This window comes from Calypte anna, chromosome 4 (genome assembly GCF_003957555.1).
Source record: "Calypte anna isolate BGI_N300 chromosome 4, bCalAnn1_v1.p, whole genome shotgun sequence".
NCBI lineage: Eukaryota > Metazoa > Chordata > Aves > Apodiformes > Trochilidae > Calypte > Calypte anna.
In genome coordinates this window covers 13,748,206-13,766,071 of record NC_044247.1, presented here as the reverse complement: position 1 = coordinate 13,766,071, position 17,866 = coordinate 13,748,206, and the positions used below count along the sequence as shown (strand labels likewise).

Below are 17,866 nucleotides of genomic sequence, written 5' to 3'. Positions count from 1 at the left end.
GGTAATAATTGCCTTGGTCAGTATTCTGTCCAAGTGAAATCTGTGGAAAATTGAAGGAGATGGAAGTTAATATAGTCTTTGAGGTTATGGGGGAGTGCTCAGCAGTCCCTCTGATGCCTTTCTCTTGAGGCTGTAAAGGCCACAGCCATGGTGGAAATTTCTAGGATGCTCAAAGAAACATGTGGAAGCAACAACTAAAAGGTGTCAGAGGCTCATGACAGTCCAAGCAGGAAAAGGCTTCAAAATGCAGTTCCTCAACACAGCTTTTAGTCACCAAAAGAGCAGAGAAAAGGATTTTGTTCACCAGGACAAAGAAAATGCTGTGTAAAAAGGGATAAAATTTGGAGACAAGTAAACAGAGAAGGCCACTGATCTTATTTTTAACTGTTAAAGACACCTTACTTAAATTACAACTTGTTTTTCATTTCGCCAAGATTTTTAATAAGAAATTGCAAACCGTTTAATAAATGACAAAAATGGAAACTAGGTTTTGAGGTTACAAACAGGGTAGTCATATCTTGTCCTGGAAAGATTCATTGTGTATCCTAATCTACTTGACAAAGTTTTTAGTTGGCTCATTTAAAGAAACTCAAATTGTGATTTGATTGCAAACTTCTGCAGAGAGTATTTTATTTTGTTCTACTTTTTCTTAATGCTCTTTAAACAATTTAGTATGCAAGGCTTTTAGCATAAACACAGAGTTTTCTAACAGCCAGTCTAATAAATGTAATGACAAGGATGACAGAAAATGTGTCTACAAGGAGAGTATGGAATAACCCCTCATTGCCTGCAGTTTCTCCATCATAAACTGTATGTTTAACACTCTCAAGTCTTTTTCCACCCAAATATTTTATTAAAAAATCCTCTTTTAGCTGACCAGCTCACTCCAGAGAGCACATATGATTCTTAATGTTTTCAGCAAACAAAATTTTATAATACTGGTGATGATTCTGCATTAATTCTTCTTAGCTCATCCTGTTACTCGTGTTTTATCATACCACTGTCCTCACATTCTCTGTCTTTCCTTGGGCTGGGTTTCACATCTGCTCCCCAACTGTGGGAAAATCTCTTTCCTTATATTACCACCCCCCTGTCTTTTATGACTAAGGTCAGCTTTAGTTTATGTCCCTTTCTGGAAGGAGAATGAGAACTGAGAGAATTCCAAGCCCTCTCACCTTTATCATGGTACAGCATTAGCCTTATCACTTATAAAAGTGATATAAGGAAATAAGATCATCTTTTAGAAGTTCCATAGTTCCATATGGAGTATGCACTTGATTGCTAAAATAAAAGACAGTGTTAAGTCATTTTAACAGTATTTTGCAGCATTGCTCAGTAAGGTACAACTCTCTACTAGATAATTAATAAAGCTTAGTATCTGCCTCAGCCAAGCCAAAACTTCATAATTAAAGAGGCTTCATCAACCTGAAATCAAATCATTAAAATTAAGTCAGTGTCATCTCAAACATTAAATATCTATCCTGGAGCCTCTGCCTGTTTTTCAGTTCTATTTTATCTAGATTCTTCTTTTCTTGGTTTGCTGTGGCATGAAAAGCCAGCCCTGCAGAATGAGCTGGTGGAGCTTTGTCAAACCCACCACAACCAAAGCTGAGTGGAGTAACTCATTTCCTAACTTTGATGCAGCCATCTTAAGTTGTACTTAATTGTTAAACAAACAAACAAAAAAGATTGACAACCCTTTCAATCTACAGAGCATATAGGAAAGTCCCATGGAGAGTTACAGGGGATGCAGGCAGTGTCTTGCCCAGCTGCCTGTCAGAAATCTCCTTTTCTCCCAGTGGCAGTAGTAAAAACAGTGTCTGAGCACCAAAACATCCTGCCAGGCATTGGCCACCTTTCTGCCTGTTTCCCACCATTTCAGTAACTCTGCAATTTAAGGGATCTACACCTCTCTGGATTTTTATTTTGTTTTATACTCAAGACTACAGAGCAGTCTCAGCAGGCTCAGGACACTGGCTGGGTGTGCCATGTGCTTAGAGCATTTCCTCTCACTGGAAATTAACTTTTCACTCAGAAATAAACAACAAGTCTTACTGGCTAATAAGATGCAGCCCAGTTCTCTGGTTAGAATTTATGATCCTCACCATGTAATTAACATATGTAAATATTTTTTTAAATAACATTTTATCATCCCAATAAGGCACTTCAGTGCATGAATTATGGTGCATTAATTCATGCATAGATGCACTGACAGTACTTGGCCTTCTGCCTTGCTCCTGACAATACAGTCAGCATGAATTAAGGCACCATATTTCACACCTTCATATTTCCAAAGGTTTAGAAACAGATAAAAATAACCACGAGTGGGGATTTGTGCCCATGCAGAACAGTCTGTGATTCACTTTGCTGCAAGTCAGAGATTTATTTTCAGTGCCAAGAGTACTGGGAGTCAGCAGGTATGGAAAAATTACTTTGCTTTTGATCATATTAATTACAATTAAGGAGAAGTTACCCCAGTTAGCTTTATGCTGGGTGCTGTGGAACTGATGGATGGGCTGACTCCCCTGATACCACTCTCCCTGTGTTAGCTCAGTGCTGGGGACATCACTGCCTGGTGGGGCTCTGCAGCTGGTTCCTTCCTTCTCAGCAGTGGTGCTTGCATGAACTACAGTAAAGTTGGTCTCAGTTACATCTGTGTCATCTTTAAATCACTGAACTGTTACCTCCAATGCTACCATGAACAGAGATGGAAAAGAAAAATATTCTAAATGTGATGCTCTTCTGTTTTAGTACCAGCCCTGCACATAAATATTACTTGGCTGTTGATCCAGTGTCAGAATCCCTTTACTTGTCGGATACCAACACCAGAAAAGTTTACAAGGCAAAATCTCTCATTGAAACCAAGGATCTGGCCAAAAACGCAGACGTGGTGGCAGGAACGGGTGAGCAGTGCCTCCCATTTGACCAGAGTCACTGTGGAGATGGTGGAAAGGCATCCGAGGCCTCACTCAACAGTCCAAGAGGTAAGAAAAGAGCATCTCTGAAGTGTTGGTCATCTGTCATTTCCCTCTGTTGTTTCGGATGTTTTAACTATAAGCAAGCCAAATTATTTTATAAAGCTCACTCATGTTTTTAGTACAACAAGAGCTTTGTGGGAGGGGGAATGAGCAGCAGGCTCCACCTATGAAATACACTTCCCTTGCATGGCAACACTCCCTTTTTTTACCTTTCCATAAATTATATTTAACTTTAAAGCAAATAATATGGTTTCAGAGTCCATTTTTTAGATTTTTGTGCATTCAGGTAACTTTTGCAATGTTAATGGACTTTAGTCATACACATGAAGTCAGGGCTGTTCAAATAACCAGCCATCAAAATCAAGCTTATGTAGAACTTCTGTTTGTCCTTCCTCATTAAATGCACTTTGCAAAATATGAGCATCTCACCTACTGTACATGAAACAAGCATTTGCTGCAGCCTTTACATCAGAGTACACCTTGGATTGTCACAGGAAAAAATGCCTGTGAAGTCTTGAACCCCCACCAGCACCACAATTAACCCCCTTGTATTAGAACTGTGATCAGTCCTCTGGATTTGGTGCTGTAAAGCAGCTGATGACCCTCAATTCCCACTGAAATCCCTGGAAAAAAGGGTAGTTGGTAGAGCCTGGAATGGGCTTTTAGAATGCTCCCCCCTAGCACAGAGTTCTCTCCTAATGACTTGCTCTAAGGAGGGGGTTTCATTATTTTTCATGAGCTAATCAAGGCTGGATATCAGCAGGAAATTAGAATGTATATCCAGGTGGAAACATTGCTAAACCAAGTAAATAATCCTGGTTTAAGGCTTAGCAAGAGACACACTGTAATTATAGAGTGACTTTAACGTGTCTTTAATGATAGAAAGTGTGAGGTAAGTACAAATAAATGTTAATCTTCAGGCAGCTAATTAATGTAATGAATCCTAAACACAGCAGAAAACAAAGGTTTTCTGATCCTTTAGCAGAAAAATGATCCATGTTTTATTGCTGATTACAATTGTTTATATCTAATTACAATACAATTAGTTCTTCCATTATTTTGGGGGTGAAAAATTTGTAATATGCTATTTACTTTAAAACTACCCATGTGTCACTTCTTTAACAGAAAGTTCCAGTCATAAAGAATTTAAGAGGACTAAAAGTACAGGTTATGAGTTCTGGGGCAGCCAGCAAATATTAAAAAAATAACTGTTAGCAGACAGTGGCTCATGTATTCCCAAATTCAGGTAATGGCCCCCAGCTGCTATTGATTTACACATCAACTCTAAATTCTCTCCCTTTGAAGTGCTCAGAGTTGTTGTTTTGGATTTGAATTTCAACTTCAGACAACCACAGGGCCCAGCAAAACACAGCATCACCCTGTAGTCACCAGCAGAGTGTGAACAATTAGCTGGGTATTATCATCCTGGCCTTGTAAGAGCATGTTGGGTTTTTTCTCTAAATTATAAAAGGTTGAATAACCCTTGAAAGTGGCAGGAAGGACTTGCCTGGTAGCCATAGATCTGGTAGTTATTAAGAAACATAAAAATCTCACATACTTCTATAATGTTTTAGAGATTGGTTTGGTCACTTATTTGGCTTTTTTTTTCTTTTATAATTGTCAAGTCAGAAGATGTCACATTTCTACTGAAACAGCTTTCAAAGAGTATACACAAAAGTGCTTTTTCTAGGAGGCAGGAAACACTGACAAAAATTTGGTGAGTCCAAAGACTCAGCAGCATCATATCTATATTTAATTATACTTGAACACAAAGCATTCACAGCGTTATGTAGTATTTGCACACAGAAAAAAATTAATGGCTTCTAGTTTCTCACCTCTAAGATTTTTACAGTACAAACCCAGGTACTTGGTGATGCAGATAAAGACAAAGTAATTGCAAAGAGATTATCAAGTATAATAATTTTCACTCTTCAATGACCAGACAAGATTAGCACTTGTTTCTTAAACTGATATAGAAAAACTTCTTAGCTTTTATTTTTCCATTTGCCACCTTTTTTTTATCCTGAGTATTCCTTTTTTTCCTGTTATAAATGAAGACTAAATTTACCTTTGCTTTGTAGGAAGGTCATGTCTGAGACAAAACACCACTAAATGGCTGCTTGACCTTGGTTAGTTACAACTCAAAAGTTGTATTTACATTTCTGCTACCAGCTGCTTGTGACTCTGAATAAAGACTTAGCTATACAGTTCAGTTTATCCATTTGCAAAATCAATAAGAAATATCTACTGTCTAACACTTGTGAAACTTCATCCTGTTTGATAACATGCTCAGAAGTATGTAAATAAGTGGAAATTTAAATACCTTTAATTAGTTTTCTGAATTAAAGTTGCTTCAAGTGCTGTTTTAACTTTTTTGAGCTCAATATTTCTGCTCCAGTGAACTTGCAGGCAGGCTTTTAAGAAAGTCCTTGAGTATTATTTAATGATTTAAGGGTTCTATCAACTTTTTTTTTTCTCATTATCCTTACTTGGCAAGACTGCCCTTACCTTGTGACCAGGAATTCTATTCCAGATAGGAAACCATCATGAAGTCAGACTAATCAATTAGGATTTGATCTGCTTTCCACAACTTTAATTTTGCAGGTAACAAACAGGTGTAGCTTTACTCAGTCTGTTTTGCCTTCTTTATGAAGTACTAGAGATGGAGTTTAGCAGCCATTAATCTTGCACTATTGTATGTTGGGCTGACTTTGAAAGATGCTTTTAAACACGCATGGGTGATGTAGTCGAAATCTGGACTTCAATATATTATTTTTACTGCAACTTTCTTTAATTCTGTAGAGATCTCTGACTAATGAGTCATGTAATAGATGACCAAGTACTTAAGCAGAATGTGAAATGATATAAGGTGGGGACATAAAATAAGATCTGTGACAAGCTGAACACATTTATTACACAAGATGACATTGAAAATGAAGACATAACTACTCAAGATATTAATCATTGACTGAATTCCAATTACTTGAATTTTACCAAGTAACAGATTTTAATTTTGGGGTGTGGAATTCTGTTTGGTGGGTTTGGGGATGTTTTGATGCAAAGTATTTATGGAACATCCAGTCACCAGTGCTATCATTTAAGCAATCTGTATTAGTATCTTTAATAAGGCACTAAGGTATAGTGTCCTGATTTTAACGAGATAATTCATTGGGTATTGAGGCAGTAAGAAGCATTAAAAGGACCTGAAATTCCTGGGAGTCGTGTGCCAGTGCCTCCATCAAAGACATTAAGCACTTCCCTGCTCTGGGCTTCTGAAATCAGTGGGCTTTAGACGTGTAAATAGATTTGACTTTCCAGTTTTAATTGACAAAGGCATTGAGAGGCTGAGACAATCAAGTTCCCACATTTTTGCTGAGCTGCAGTGTCTCCCAGTCAGGATTTTAAGAAAAGTGTCGTAGATTAACATCTGATTCCAATCACCTTGGATTTGTGACCACCTCGGAGCCTTCACACAGGACAGCTGTGATGGAGCACAAACTAAAGAACTTTTGTCAAAACAGTTAATTGCCTCCCTGGATCCAACCCTCAGCATCACAAGTGATTTACCTGCTTTGGGAGCCCAAGCTCTAAATCCAGCAATTTAAGCATCTGAAGTCATGCAGTGTCTGCTTTTTGACTCCTGGGTCCAGCCCAGAACCAGAAGCTGGATGCAGCCACTGTGCAAGCTGTGTGCTGTCAGTGCCTCAAGAAGTTGAGAACTACACACTGAGGACAGAGTAGGTGAATACAGGCAGAGACCCCAGCACAAACACTCAGGGCAAGCACTGGGGAAATGTATAGAAAGTTGGAGTAAGTTCTAAATCCCATGCCTACAAATACTTTCTACACAGTTGTAGCCAAAAAGCTTTTTCACTCTGACCCATGGATGTGAACTAGCAAAGCAAATGAAAGCTTAAGTTAAAAGCAAGTTCTGCAGTGGTTTTCTGTCTTTAGCTTGAAATCACTTTAAATACTATTTTAAAAAAAAATCACAGTTCTGAAAATAATGTTTGCCTCAGTGGGCTACATCCTGGAATAATGTCTTGTTGCTCACCATCTGCAGCAATACTTTCTAAAGTAAATAAAGCTGTAAGAACAACTGCTTAAATTAAACCTTTACATTTGTCAAATTACAGTAGCCCAGTAAACACCTGCTCAGCTCAAAGATTCCTGTTACCTTCAGTAGGATGCAGACCATATTCCTCATGTAGCCTTTTGCAAAACCAAGAACCCCTTTGTCACAGGTAATGATCCAAATAGTTTATCCATCCATCTTTGCTCTTCTGTAAGTTTTAAGACCTTTTCAACACTTCCATGCAATTCAAAAAAAGAAAGCAGAATAGAGAGAGATGTTTCATTAGCAATACGTAAAGTAAGAAGTTAGACAAACCAAGGTGATTTGCAGCCTTGTGTAATTGTCACATATTTGTCACAGAACTAGGGAACCACTCATCTTCTGCCATTTTCAACTCAGAAAAAGTTATTGTTTTTTCTTGTCTTAACTAGCTATGATTTCCTAAGTCTGGGAAGCTTGTAAAACTTTCAAGGTAAACTTTTTGGACAGCAGGTTTTCCTAAATATCATCCAACCTTCAAATAAATACATAAGTTACTCATTTTCTGCTACCCATTTTCAGCAGCATGACCCCAGTCATCACGTCTCAGACTGGAGGCAGGGAACTTTGGGTCACAGTCAATAGTTGAAAATTATGTTTACTCCTGTTCTGCTGTTGTGCATCTAAGGAGAGCAGCACTGCAGTACTGAAGTTGTCTTCTGGCTGACAAAGTAGGGCTGAATATTTTGCCACTAGTAGTGAGATGGTAATGAAGTAAAGATGACAAAGATCACAAAGCAACAGACTGCAAATCACTTGAATCATATTTTGAGTGGTGTATTATGGTAACCTATAAATAACTAATTGCATAAAATTGCTTTATTAGTTGCTAGATGGCAGCTTTAATTAAAAGCACCGGAGACATTTAGAAGTTAAGAAATGGATGGCATGTAATTTGCCCTTTTACCAACCATAAAATGATAATTAACCAATTTGATTCACTTCCTCCTATTAAAAGTTTTATGAGAATTGCAAGTTTCTTCTAAATACTGTTTTTCTTTAGCAGAAGGTGGCATTCTCTTTTATGACTCCTCACTAATAGTTTTAGATGTTGTTTTACAGATTCTTCAGAAGTTTAATTGTGAGTTTTCAACGTAAAGAGCTCATTTGCAAAGTTTTTAGCTGAGCAAAAAAAGTGTAGCATTTCCAGAAGTGGGCAACTTGTAGCTCTAGCTGTTGTTTATTGGTGTGCTTGAAAGGATTTGCTCCTGAAAAGAGTCTTTTAGAATGCAAGTCTGAGCTATGATTTAGGGAGAAAACGTAAATACTTTAATGGGGAATCTACTGTATTGCTTTTAACCCATATTTTTAGCACATTGAAATGCCAACATTTCTAGACTGAAAAGTCACATGTGTTATGATCATATGTATTTTGAATTTATACTTATGAGAATTACACAGAAAAATTCTGTTTGCTTTCAAAGTGTTAGCTGCATATGTAAACATGTACATATGTGCACTAAGGCAGATCTGGCAAGGGACATAACCCTTTAAGCAAAATCCCTCCTGACAGCATATAACAGGAAAGGTTATATAGTCAGCCTTCTTGTTTATCATGGAGATACTCAGACCGTCTCTACTTAGTACTATTTTGTGCAGAAAAGTTACAAACAGGAAAACCTCTGCAGAGTCTTTCTGGTGCTGATACTTAGCCACGTGTGACTGCACTACCAGCAGTTCATTTTCAGTGTCAGTTACAGGATTTAAATAGTAGTGATTTAAAGACATCTAAGCTTTACAAATATTGTTCCAAGATGTCTGTGCATAAACCTATTGGGCATGGATGTTGGTAAGAACTACTGGTTTACATTCAGGTCCAAAATCAGTGGAAGACAGTCTCAGTGACTAAATGTGACTAAAAACAGTCCTTCTGTACAAGCATGAGCACGAAACCAGCTTGTGCTCAGCCCTGAGTCAAAGAACAGTACTAAATCCTTGCACAGGCTTATTTTGTCTTTACTCAGTGTTTATTGAGCAATCTCATACCCAAGCAAGGTGTCTGTCACTTGTACAATAGGTGACATTTGTGCCCAGCAGCTGGGTGTACAATTTAGTGCTACGGTGCCTTAAAAAAACAGAATCAGACTGAGAGCCTAACAGCAGCTGCATCTCATTCTCTGTGCTAAGACACCTAAAAATGACTTCTTACTCACTCCTGGAGTGAGCAGCGTTGCTACTTGTACTCAGTGCTATTCATACCACTCATGTTTCCTCTCTGAGTTCCTCAGTGATTAATGCACAATTGAAGTGCTGTGTGTGATTGGATTCTGCATTGCACTGCACGTCAGAAAAGGATTAAAAATAAGCTCTCAGAGTACAGATTATGTGAAGCATCATGCAAGATGTGACAGGAGCATTAATAAATCCAACTCTAATAATGAATAAATTGGAACAGTTTAGCCACAAATCTGTATTTTGTTGTCCAGTGGATGCCTTACATAGGGGTATTTGTCTACAAGAATTAAATGCAGAAGTGATTTTTTTCAAGTGGGTGAAGTGTCATTTTAGGAAACCGAAGTAAGTACCAGAAGCAATAGCTTGTTGTGGAATGTACAGACACTGATACTTGAAGAAACTGGTTGATTAGGAAGTACCAGGAATTCCGTATCTCTAGGACAAATACTAAAGACATGGACTTTTTTGTGCCATCACACTGGCACAAATCCTTCTCTTGCAGATAGATTGTTTTTCCGCAATGTCTGGAGAGTGAAACGTATACTGTTAACATTGAAGAATTTTGGGGTTTCTCATCTAGGCAGTGTTTGAAATCCATTCAGCAACGCAGCTGAGTGGCTTTATTTCATTGCAGCATAATTTTTTATTTTTATATAATGAGTGGTTTGCAGCCAACACAGCCATCTGTTCACAGGGAAATTGCGTAAAACAGAAGATGCGGTTGTCCAAGTGATAGATCCTGGCCCTGGGTTATCCATGGCATGGATCCTACCCAGGGCTGCACTACCCAGGTGAGGAGCACAGCTCCTTGCTTACCACCTAGCACTGTCCTGCATCAAAGGCAGACCCAGACACAGTACATGTGCTGTAGTTTTCCCTCCAGGATCAGGTCACACCTTCCCAGCCTCTACAGTCCAGCACGGCTGCTGCTACCTCTCAGAAAAAGTCCTGAAGAGATGCTTGGGAGAGAAGGAGGCTGGGACTGAATCACAGGATAATTTTGGTTGGAAAAGACCTTTAAGATTATCAAGTCCAATTGCTAACCCAGAACTGCCAAGTCCACCACTAAACCAGGTCTCTCAGCACCACATCTACACAGCTTCTAAAGATCTCCAGGAATGGTGACTCTGCCACTTTGCAGGGCATCCTGTTCCAGTGCCTGACAACCCTTTCAGTGAGGAAGTTTTTCCTAATATCCAATCTAAACCTCTCCTGGTACAACTTGAGTTCTTTTCCTCTGGTTCTGTTACTTGTAACTTGGGAGAAGAGACCAACACCCACCTCATTCCAAACTCCTTTCAGGTAGCTGTAGAGAGCAATAAGGCTGAAGAGACATATGTCAGCTTTCACACATTCCCAAAGAAAAAAAGACAAGAACAATTTCCTAGCAGCTTTTTCATTTACTAATAATCTATTAGAATGCTTCAGCTTTTTGGCATAAATTTGGCCAGAGCAAGGCAGAGCCCAGGTAGGAGGGTGGGAAGCCCTGAGCAAGAGCAGCAGGAGGTGCCTCAGGACCCAGCTCCTCCTGCTCTGTGGCCCCAAACTGTGGTAGCAGAGTCAACATAACCCTTCTCATTTTCTGAAGAGTAGATTTATCCATGTGTAAACTAAACTGCAGAGTATGACTCAGGTATTTGTGAACTATTTCTGTGAGAGCCTCTGCAGACATCTACCCACCCCACAGAAGGTGCAGTCCTTTCAGTCTGGGTGGCTCTTTGGGCTTCTCATCAGATTTATGTATTATTTGTTCTATGGCTGGCCTTCCAGTTTCTTTGGGATGGATGTTTTACTAGCTCGGTTGTGTCAAAAGAGATTTTGCAGTTTGCTTCACACACCTGGGTTTTGTTTCTGAGGAGGCAGCCAGCCCTTGGCTCCAGCCCTGCAGGAATCTCTAATTCTGGCTTTTTCTGTGCACAGGTCTCTTCAGTGCAAAGTCTCTTTAGCATGCATGAGGGACAGAGGGGCCATCTCTTCATGAAATCTGGATCATACAGATCACCCTCCCACCCCCTGACACCAAAATAACCCCATTTTTTTCTCAGATGCACTCTTCACCTCAGCTTGCCTTCAAACCTTCAGCCTTTTGGATTTCTAATTGAAGCAGAAGCAGATAACAGCCATGAGGTTGCCAGTCATTTGGTGGCTTCCAAAAGCACAACTGCTCTCTAATTAAAGAGGAAGTATCCCCTGGGGGCTGCCAGTACTAGAAGAAATTATCTGGGACCTCAGACACCAACAGGGAGCCAAGCCCTAAAATGGCTTCTCTTCCTTTAGCTTGTTTTATAACCTCCCAGATTTCTCCCCAGCTGAACTATCCAGCCCCAGGGTGATTTCAGCCCCCCAGGTGACAGCTGTCCTGGAGAATTGGACATTTCAGTCATCAGCCAGTTCACATGAAGAAGTGAAATGCCTAACCCTCTACCCTGTGGCACTACAGCAGCCTATGGGGATTTTTTGTCCTGGATGGAGAAGGTGACAGGATGGTGAAAACCCCTTTTCTAATGGCAGTTCACAGCCAAATAAAAACAGTGAACTGACCATTTGAAGGATTAATTTCTGTGAGAAAAGAAGTGGTCATGGGGAGTTTGTGGGCCACCAAATGTTAACACTGTAAGAGAATGTTTTACACTCAAATCTCTATGTAACTCAAACTCAATCCCCAGGCATTTCCAACTGCCAGGTACAGATTTATTTAGGGGTCTGAGGTGACTGTCCCCCCTTCTGCCAGGGGACCACCTGGTCCTGCCCCTGCCCCCTCCAGACTGCCCCTGGCTACAACTGGCCCTATATAACTGAATTTTAAAACGAGGGGAATTCCATTTGGGGCTTTTTTTTTTTTCTTTTTTTCATTTTTAACGGCTTGTGGAATGGTGGTGTGTGAAACTAAACTGGTGTGCAGACAAGTGTTTTGCAAATTTTGTACACGCAGCCTTCAGTTGTTCTAAATGCAGGGGACAAAAATCAAGAACCGTATAAGCCACTGTCCAAACCATCTGTTCAAGTCCTCTGCCTCTCAGTTCTGTGTAGCAGAACATAAATCCATTATTAAAATAGCTCGGCTGTGCACTGCAGCTGTTATAATTGCAAAGTTACACAACTTAAAATGGGAAATTATGAAGTAGTTTAAAGCAAGAAATTGAGCGGGTTTGGTAGAAAGGATTTCACAAACCTAAGATGAATTGAAGTGCTTTTCCAGCTATATTTTCACCATTTCAGAGGAAAAAAGAAAGAAAGAAAAAAAAAGATCTTAGAGTCCATGCAATATAGAAAAGTCACATGTTTAATGCAGCAAGAACTGGGGACATGGGCATGAGTTATAACATGGCATGGTGGGAACCAGCAAGCCCTCCAGTTTCCCCACTGAAATACAGAAGACCAGGACCTTTCCTTTGCATAACCCTCACATTCCTCTTACGGTCCAGCTCTCCTGTGAGGTGGGAGAATGCAGTAGCTCCTGCTGAAACCCACTGCTGGCAGGAGTCTGGTTCCAGTGTGTGACCATCACCTTGGGCAACACTGCAGTGCAATACATTCTGCAGCACAGATGGTCCTTCTGCCTGCTAAGCAGAGCCTGATTTACACCATTTGTATGGAGAGTCCATATCACAGAGAAGGTCTCTCTTGCCTTCTGTGTTTCTTCCTTGCTCACTCTGTTAATTCAGACAATACAGTAATATTTTTTTTAAAAAAAAAAGACCAGTATCCCCTGCATGAGAACTAAGAAAACGAAAATTAAGAAAAATCAACTGTTAGATAAGTTTTTAGAAAAGCTAGACTTGTCCCTGTCTGTGATGGACATGAAACAAAGTTATCGATGAGCCTAATTCTAGGTATATGAAATTACAAGCAAAGCCTCTGTGGTTTTGTTTTGTTTCTTCCCCATATCTGCCCTCTTTCTCTGTAAGTCAAAGACATCCTCGTATCTGATCTTTGCATGTACAATTTGTACCAGCTTCAAAGAAGCAATGAGTAGAAAAAAAAGTCATGACCTTTTTTTAATTAGCAGTTTTTAGAGTCTAAAAGAAGAGGAAACATTTTAAGCTCATACTTTTAAATCTAGATAATATCAGTATTAACACTCTTTTTTCCCCTTTCCCTTCTTCCAGGTATCACTGTAGATAAGCATGGGTTTATTTACTTTGTTGATGGCACCATGATTCGGAAAATTGATGAGAATGGTGTGATCACAACAATTATAGGTTCCAATGGCCTCACATCAACCCAGCCCTTGAGCTGTGACTCTGGAATGGACATCACTCAGGTAGGCTCCTGGTTTTCATGTGTTGTCACTATTCTACACATTACAGAAACAGATAACTTTGTTTCTTGTGCAAGAATTGTATATTAAAATTTGCTGGATGGACCAGAAAATTCTGGACTGCACGGTATGGAGCAGATCTTCCATTCACATCATTATCCTAAGGTGTACCCTTAGTGCAAAACTATACACTTGTGGGGTTTGCAGGACATGGCATAGGATTGTTTAGAAGGACTTACAAAAAGAATATATAATGCTTTAGAAAACTGCTTGCTGATCTGAATTTAGAGTGCTTTCCTTTAGTCCAGCATTCAGACTGCTTTGCTTGATCTACTAAATGGAATCAGTATCTATTCTTTCTACCTCTAAGCCCACTCAATATCAGAGGGGAACATTACAATAAATAATCACACACCAGCAATATTGTAGTGAAGCTACTGCATTTCAATACATTTCTCAAACTGCTTTTCCATTCTTATTGCAAGAACAGTGTAAAAGCAACTGGACTGAGACACATATTGCATCTTTAGTTTATGCTGAGAAAGGGATGTAGGTAGACATGAAAAAACATAAATGGTGTTCTTGACTAGTGAGTGAGCAAAACTTAGAGGTAGCACAAGGAAGGGATCTGCCTTTGCCAATAAATTCTTGAATAAATGAGCTTTGAAATAGGGGGAAAGCTGCTCTGGAAAAAATCCTGAGACAGTCAGGTAACATGCCAAAGTTATGAACTGTTTAAGCAGATAACCAGGATCCAGTTGATTTGCATTTCGTTTTCTCCCTGCCCTTTTCTCAGTCCTTCACAATTGGAAAAATCACAGTTAAAATAGACTGCACAACAATGGGAAGAGCTTGTCCCTCATGTCTAAGTAGACTTTGAGTAGTACCAGGTGACTGTGATCTTATATTTATACACCTGAAGAATGCGGTGTCAGTGGTTTGAGTAGCTCTTACCAAATGTCACAGGGACAAATGACAGAATGCAATGCTGCTGTCACAGAAGCACTTGGGGATTTTTTTGCTAGAGTCAAAACAGGAAAAGGTGTTTATGTTCAGTTTCACCTGACCCTGCACCCTAAGCATTTTCAAACATGGGGTTAGGAACAGCCAAGCCTTTGTGTTCTCTCTGGCCCAGTAAACACATCATTACTCCATGTAAAGCAGAAGGGGATCAGCTGGCTTAATCGTGCTAAACCCAAGCTTAAAGTATCCTAGCAGTTTCCTCAAGATCATATGGCTTCTGGGCACCTTTGCTTCTGCTCTGGCACCTCTTCTTGCAGGGTAGCAGGTCCTGCAGCTGCTGAGCAGGAACCCAGAGCAGCCAGCACTGCTCCCTTGCTGGAGGCACTGACTTCCCCTCCTTTGCTCCATACCAGCTGGCAGGAGCAATGCTTGGTGGAACTTCAGGCTGCCTGAAGCACATTTTCCTGCTTCTTGGATACATATAACTACTGCCTGGGGCATCAATAACCAGATTAGACATCTCTGAGGTGCAGGGAAAGGTGCCAATTGCAACGTCTGCTCCCTGCTTTCTCCTTGTGATCTGCATCTCCAGCTGTACAAATAATTGCTTTACTGGCCATGTAATGTTTGGCTCTTCAGATTTTTGCTCAGTAAAAAAGAAAAAAAGCCTCACTAAATATGAAATGGTGAGTTTTGATGGTTTTCAATTCCCTTTAAAAAAAATGCAAATACCCTTTAACAAATGAGTCATAGCAGGGGGTCTGCCAAATGCAGAAATAAAATTATTTTACATTTTAAATCAAAATGAAATTAAAAAGGTAAACTTTTGGAGCTGAAATCAAATATGCCATATTTGTAAGTAGATTTAGCCTGCAAATCCTATTTTTGGTAGGTTGGCTGCTTGCCATTAACAGTTTTAGTTTACCTTAGTCTACAACATAGTTCCAATGCCACGGAGAAAGGACTTGTGCAAACTCATAGGTTAAAAAAAAGCATACAATAGTGCAAATTCTTCTTGATGTTACTCTCAAGACATCAACATTCAGCTGAGGTAGGACCTTCCTTTTGCAGAAGCAGAAATAACCTTTTTTTTCCATGAACAATCCAGGTGCTTCAATGCTATAGCACTTACAGGAAACTATTGCTGAACATTTCTCAAAATTCTGCAAATGTTTCAGCATTCTAGGAAAGCAAGAGGTTGTCTTTCCACATAGATCCAGACAAATCTGACAAATTGTGAATGCATGCCTAATAGTCTAAATGATGTAATAAATAATATCATATTAAATGTACCCAAAAAGTGGGCAGTCTCATTTTTAAAGTCTTAGTAATACTGTATAATTTTCTGTCACTGATAGGTGAAGTCACGTTGTTCACAATCTGCAGTAGAGATTACATTTAGCTCTTGGAAGCATTTCTTGTTTGGAGGATTTGCTTGGGGGGAGGTTATGTGAATCTGTTTATTGAAATTGTTCACAAAATCCATACTTCTGACATTTTTCACATATACAGTAAAAAAAAGACATGAAGTATCTGCCAAGAATGCATGTTCTGAAAAGTAACTGTATCAAATTTACTCAATAGCCTTTCTCCAAAGTTTTTGCTGTTAACCAGAAAACTCTATGAAATAATCACATCTCCTTGAAGTCAAGCATGTTAACCTGAAATTCTATCAAGGAAATTATGTTTTCCCTTAGTCAAAAACAATTGTGTATCCTTGCAAGACTGCTGAGTTTATTCCAGAATGGCATAAACATAAATGAAAAATTAATTTGGCCCATCTCCACTAAATTGTTTTTTGGCCAAATTACAAATGGCATTTACATCCAGAGAATGTGGGCTGCTCACAAATTGTGTGTTTAGAGCAACTTATGAAATAGGTTAATAAAATCAATTCTCAAAGCTAAATTTGTTCTGACAATAAAATCAACGGCTTGCTCAAAATCAATATTTCTTGATTTACCAAAGTACAAAAATGTACTCTTGAAGTAAACACATAGAATAACTGCCCAGTGCAAAACCCACCATAAATGACAAGCTTTCACTCTAAGGCATTCACTTTAATAAAGAAGTTGATTATGAAAGGGCTCAGTCTTTTATTCCAGTATCAGGTTTGATGGAAACACTTCTTATTAATCATTCTATGTTTGTTATTCACCTTCTCATTCTTAAGCACAGCATTCTGCATTCATGGCAGGGGAAGGGAAGGACAGCTGGGGTTGAAAAGATTATATCTTGTGACAGATAAACCACCAAGCTCTGACTAATTACTTCGATCTCATACTTCACCATGAGGATGTTAATCTGAATTTAGAAGGAAAAGGACATTCAGTTTAGGTGTTTAGATGGTATGCCAGCATTCTCGGTACTATTTCATCATGTACCAAACGTGGATGACTTCTTTTCAGCACAGATGATTTTAGTGTTCTGCCATCGGTTAATAAGAGCAAATGTAAAGAAAATGGCTTTTCACATCTATGTTTATGAATATATATGTGTATGTACTCAACACTCATCATTGGTGCCAGGATTGTAAGAGACACCTCTGTTTAAATCAGTTATCCCAGTATGTTTCATTCTGATATTGCTGGTCATATTTTTTGAAAATACTGCCTCTGAAACCTTGAATGCTAGACCATCAACAAGAACTGAATTTTAAAGGCATAATATATTTCAAGAATCTCAAACCATGTTCACTTTTCTTGGATTTTTAATATTCACCTCCCTAATCTGTAGCACCCAGAATCTGAATGCCAGCATTTGCAGATTAATGCCCTTGCCGCTCAGTCCTTGGCTTCTTCTGTGTCTGGCTCCCATTTTTCACTCATTCTTTGGACATTATTTTGTTGTAGGTTAATTGAGAAAGAAGAAACCTACATTGAACTTGATACTTTTGGATCTGATCTGGTGCCCACGGGTTGAGCTTAACTGATCTCCCCACTCTCTGCTCTGCAGAATATGGGCTAGCAAAGCAGAGCCCAGCTAAAGATAATAGAATTACCTGCTCCATCTCCTACCCACCTCATACCCTTTGGGTAGGAAGACTATTGTAGGTACTCTAAATCAGTGACAAGCTTTGGTCTAAAATGCTCCCACTGTCTTTCCCCAAAATTTACAGCAGCAGTGGGCTGGCTGGGAACATCACCCTGGGGCAGGGCCTTCTGGCTAAGGGAGGAGACTGGGATGGATAATGAAAGAAAGAAGAAAAGAGAGGATCCTCATTCTGTTTCAGTGCCTGATGAAATCATGCTTGATCCTGATCAGAGGCATCTCCAGGTTACTTTTTTTCTCAAATGTGCACACTCTCAGTGTTTGCTGCATCCCTAGAGTATACTGAATTTTTTTAGTCTGGTTATTGGTAGCAAATGAGAACAC

At 39.4% G+C, this 17,866-nt stretch overlaps 1 protein-coding gene across 1 annotated transcript in view; it reads left to right on the top strand.

The window, feature by feature from the left end:
* The window catches only part of TENM1 (teneurin transmembrane protein 1), a 228,218-nt gene that overhangs the window by 173,077 nt on the left and 37,275 nt on the right, over positions 1-17,866 (top strand). Inside the window, exons 20-21 of the mRNA XM_030448930.1 lie at positions 2,752-2,984; positions 13,377-13,531. Coding sequence (XP_030304790.1) covers positions 2,752-2,984; positions 13,377-13,531 — 388 coding nt within the window. The remainder of the gene's footprint in view (positions 1-2,751; positions 2,985-13,376; positions 13,532-17,866) is intronic.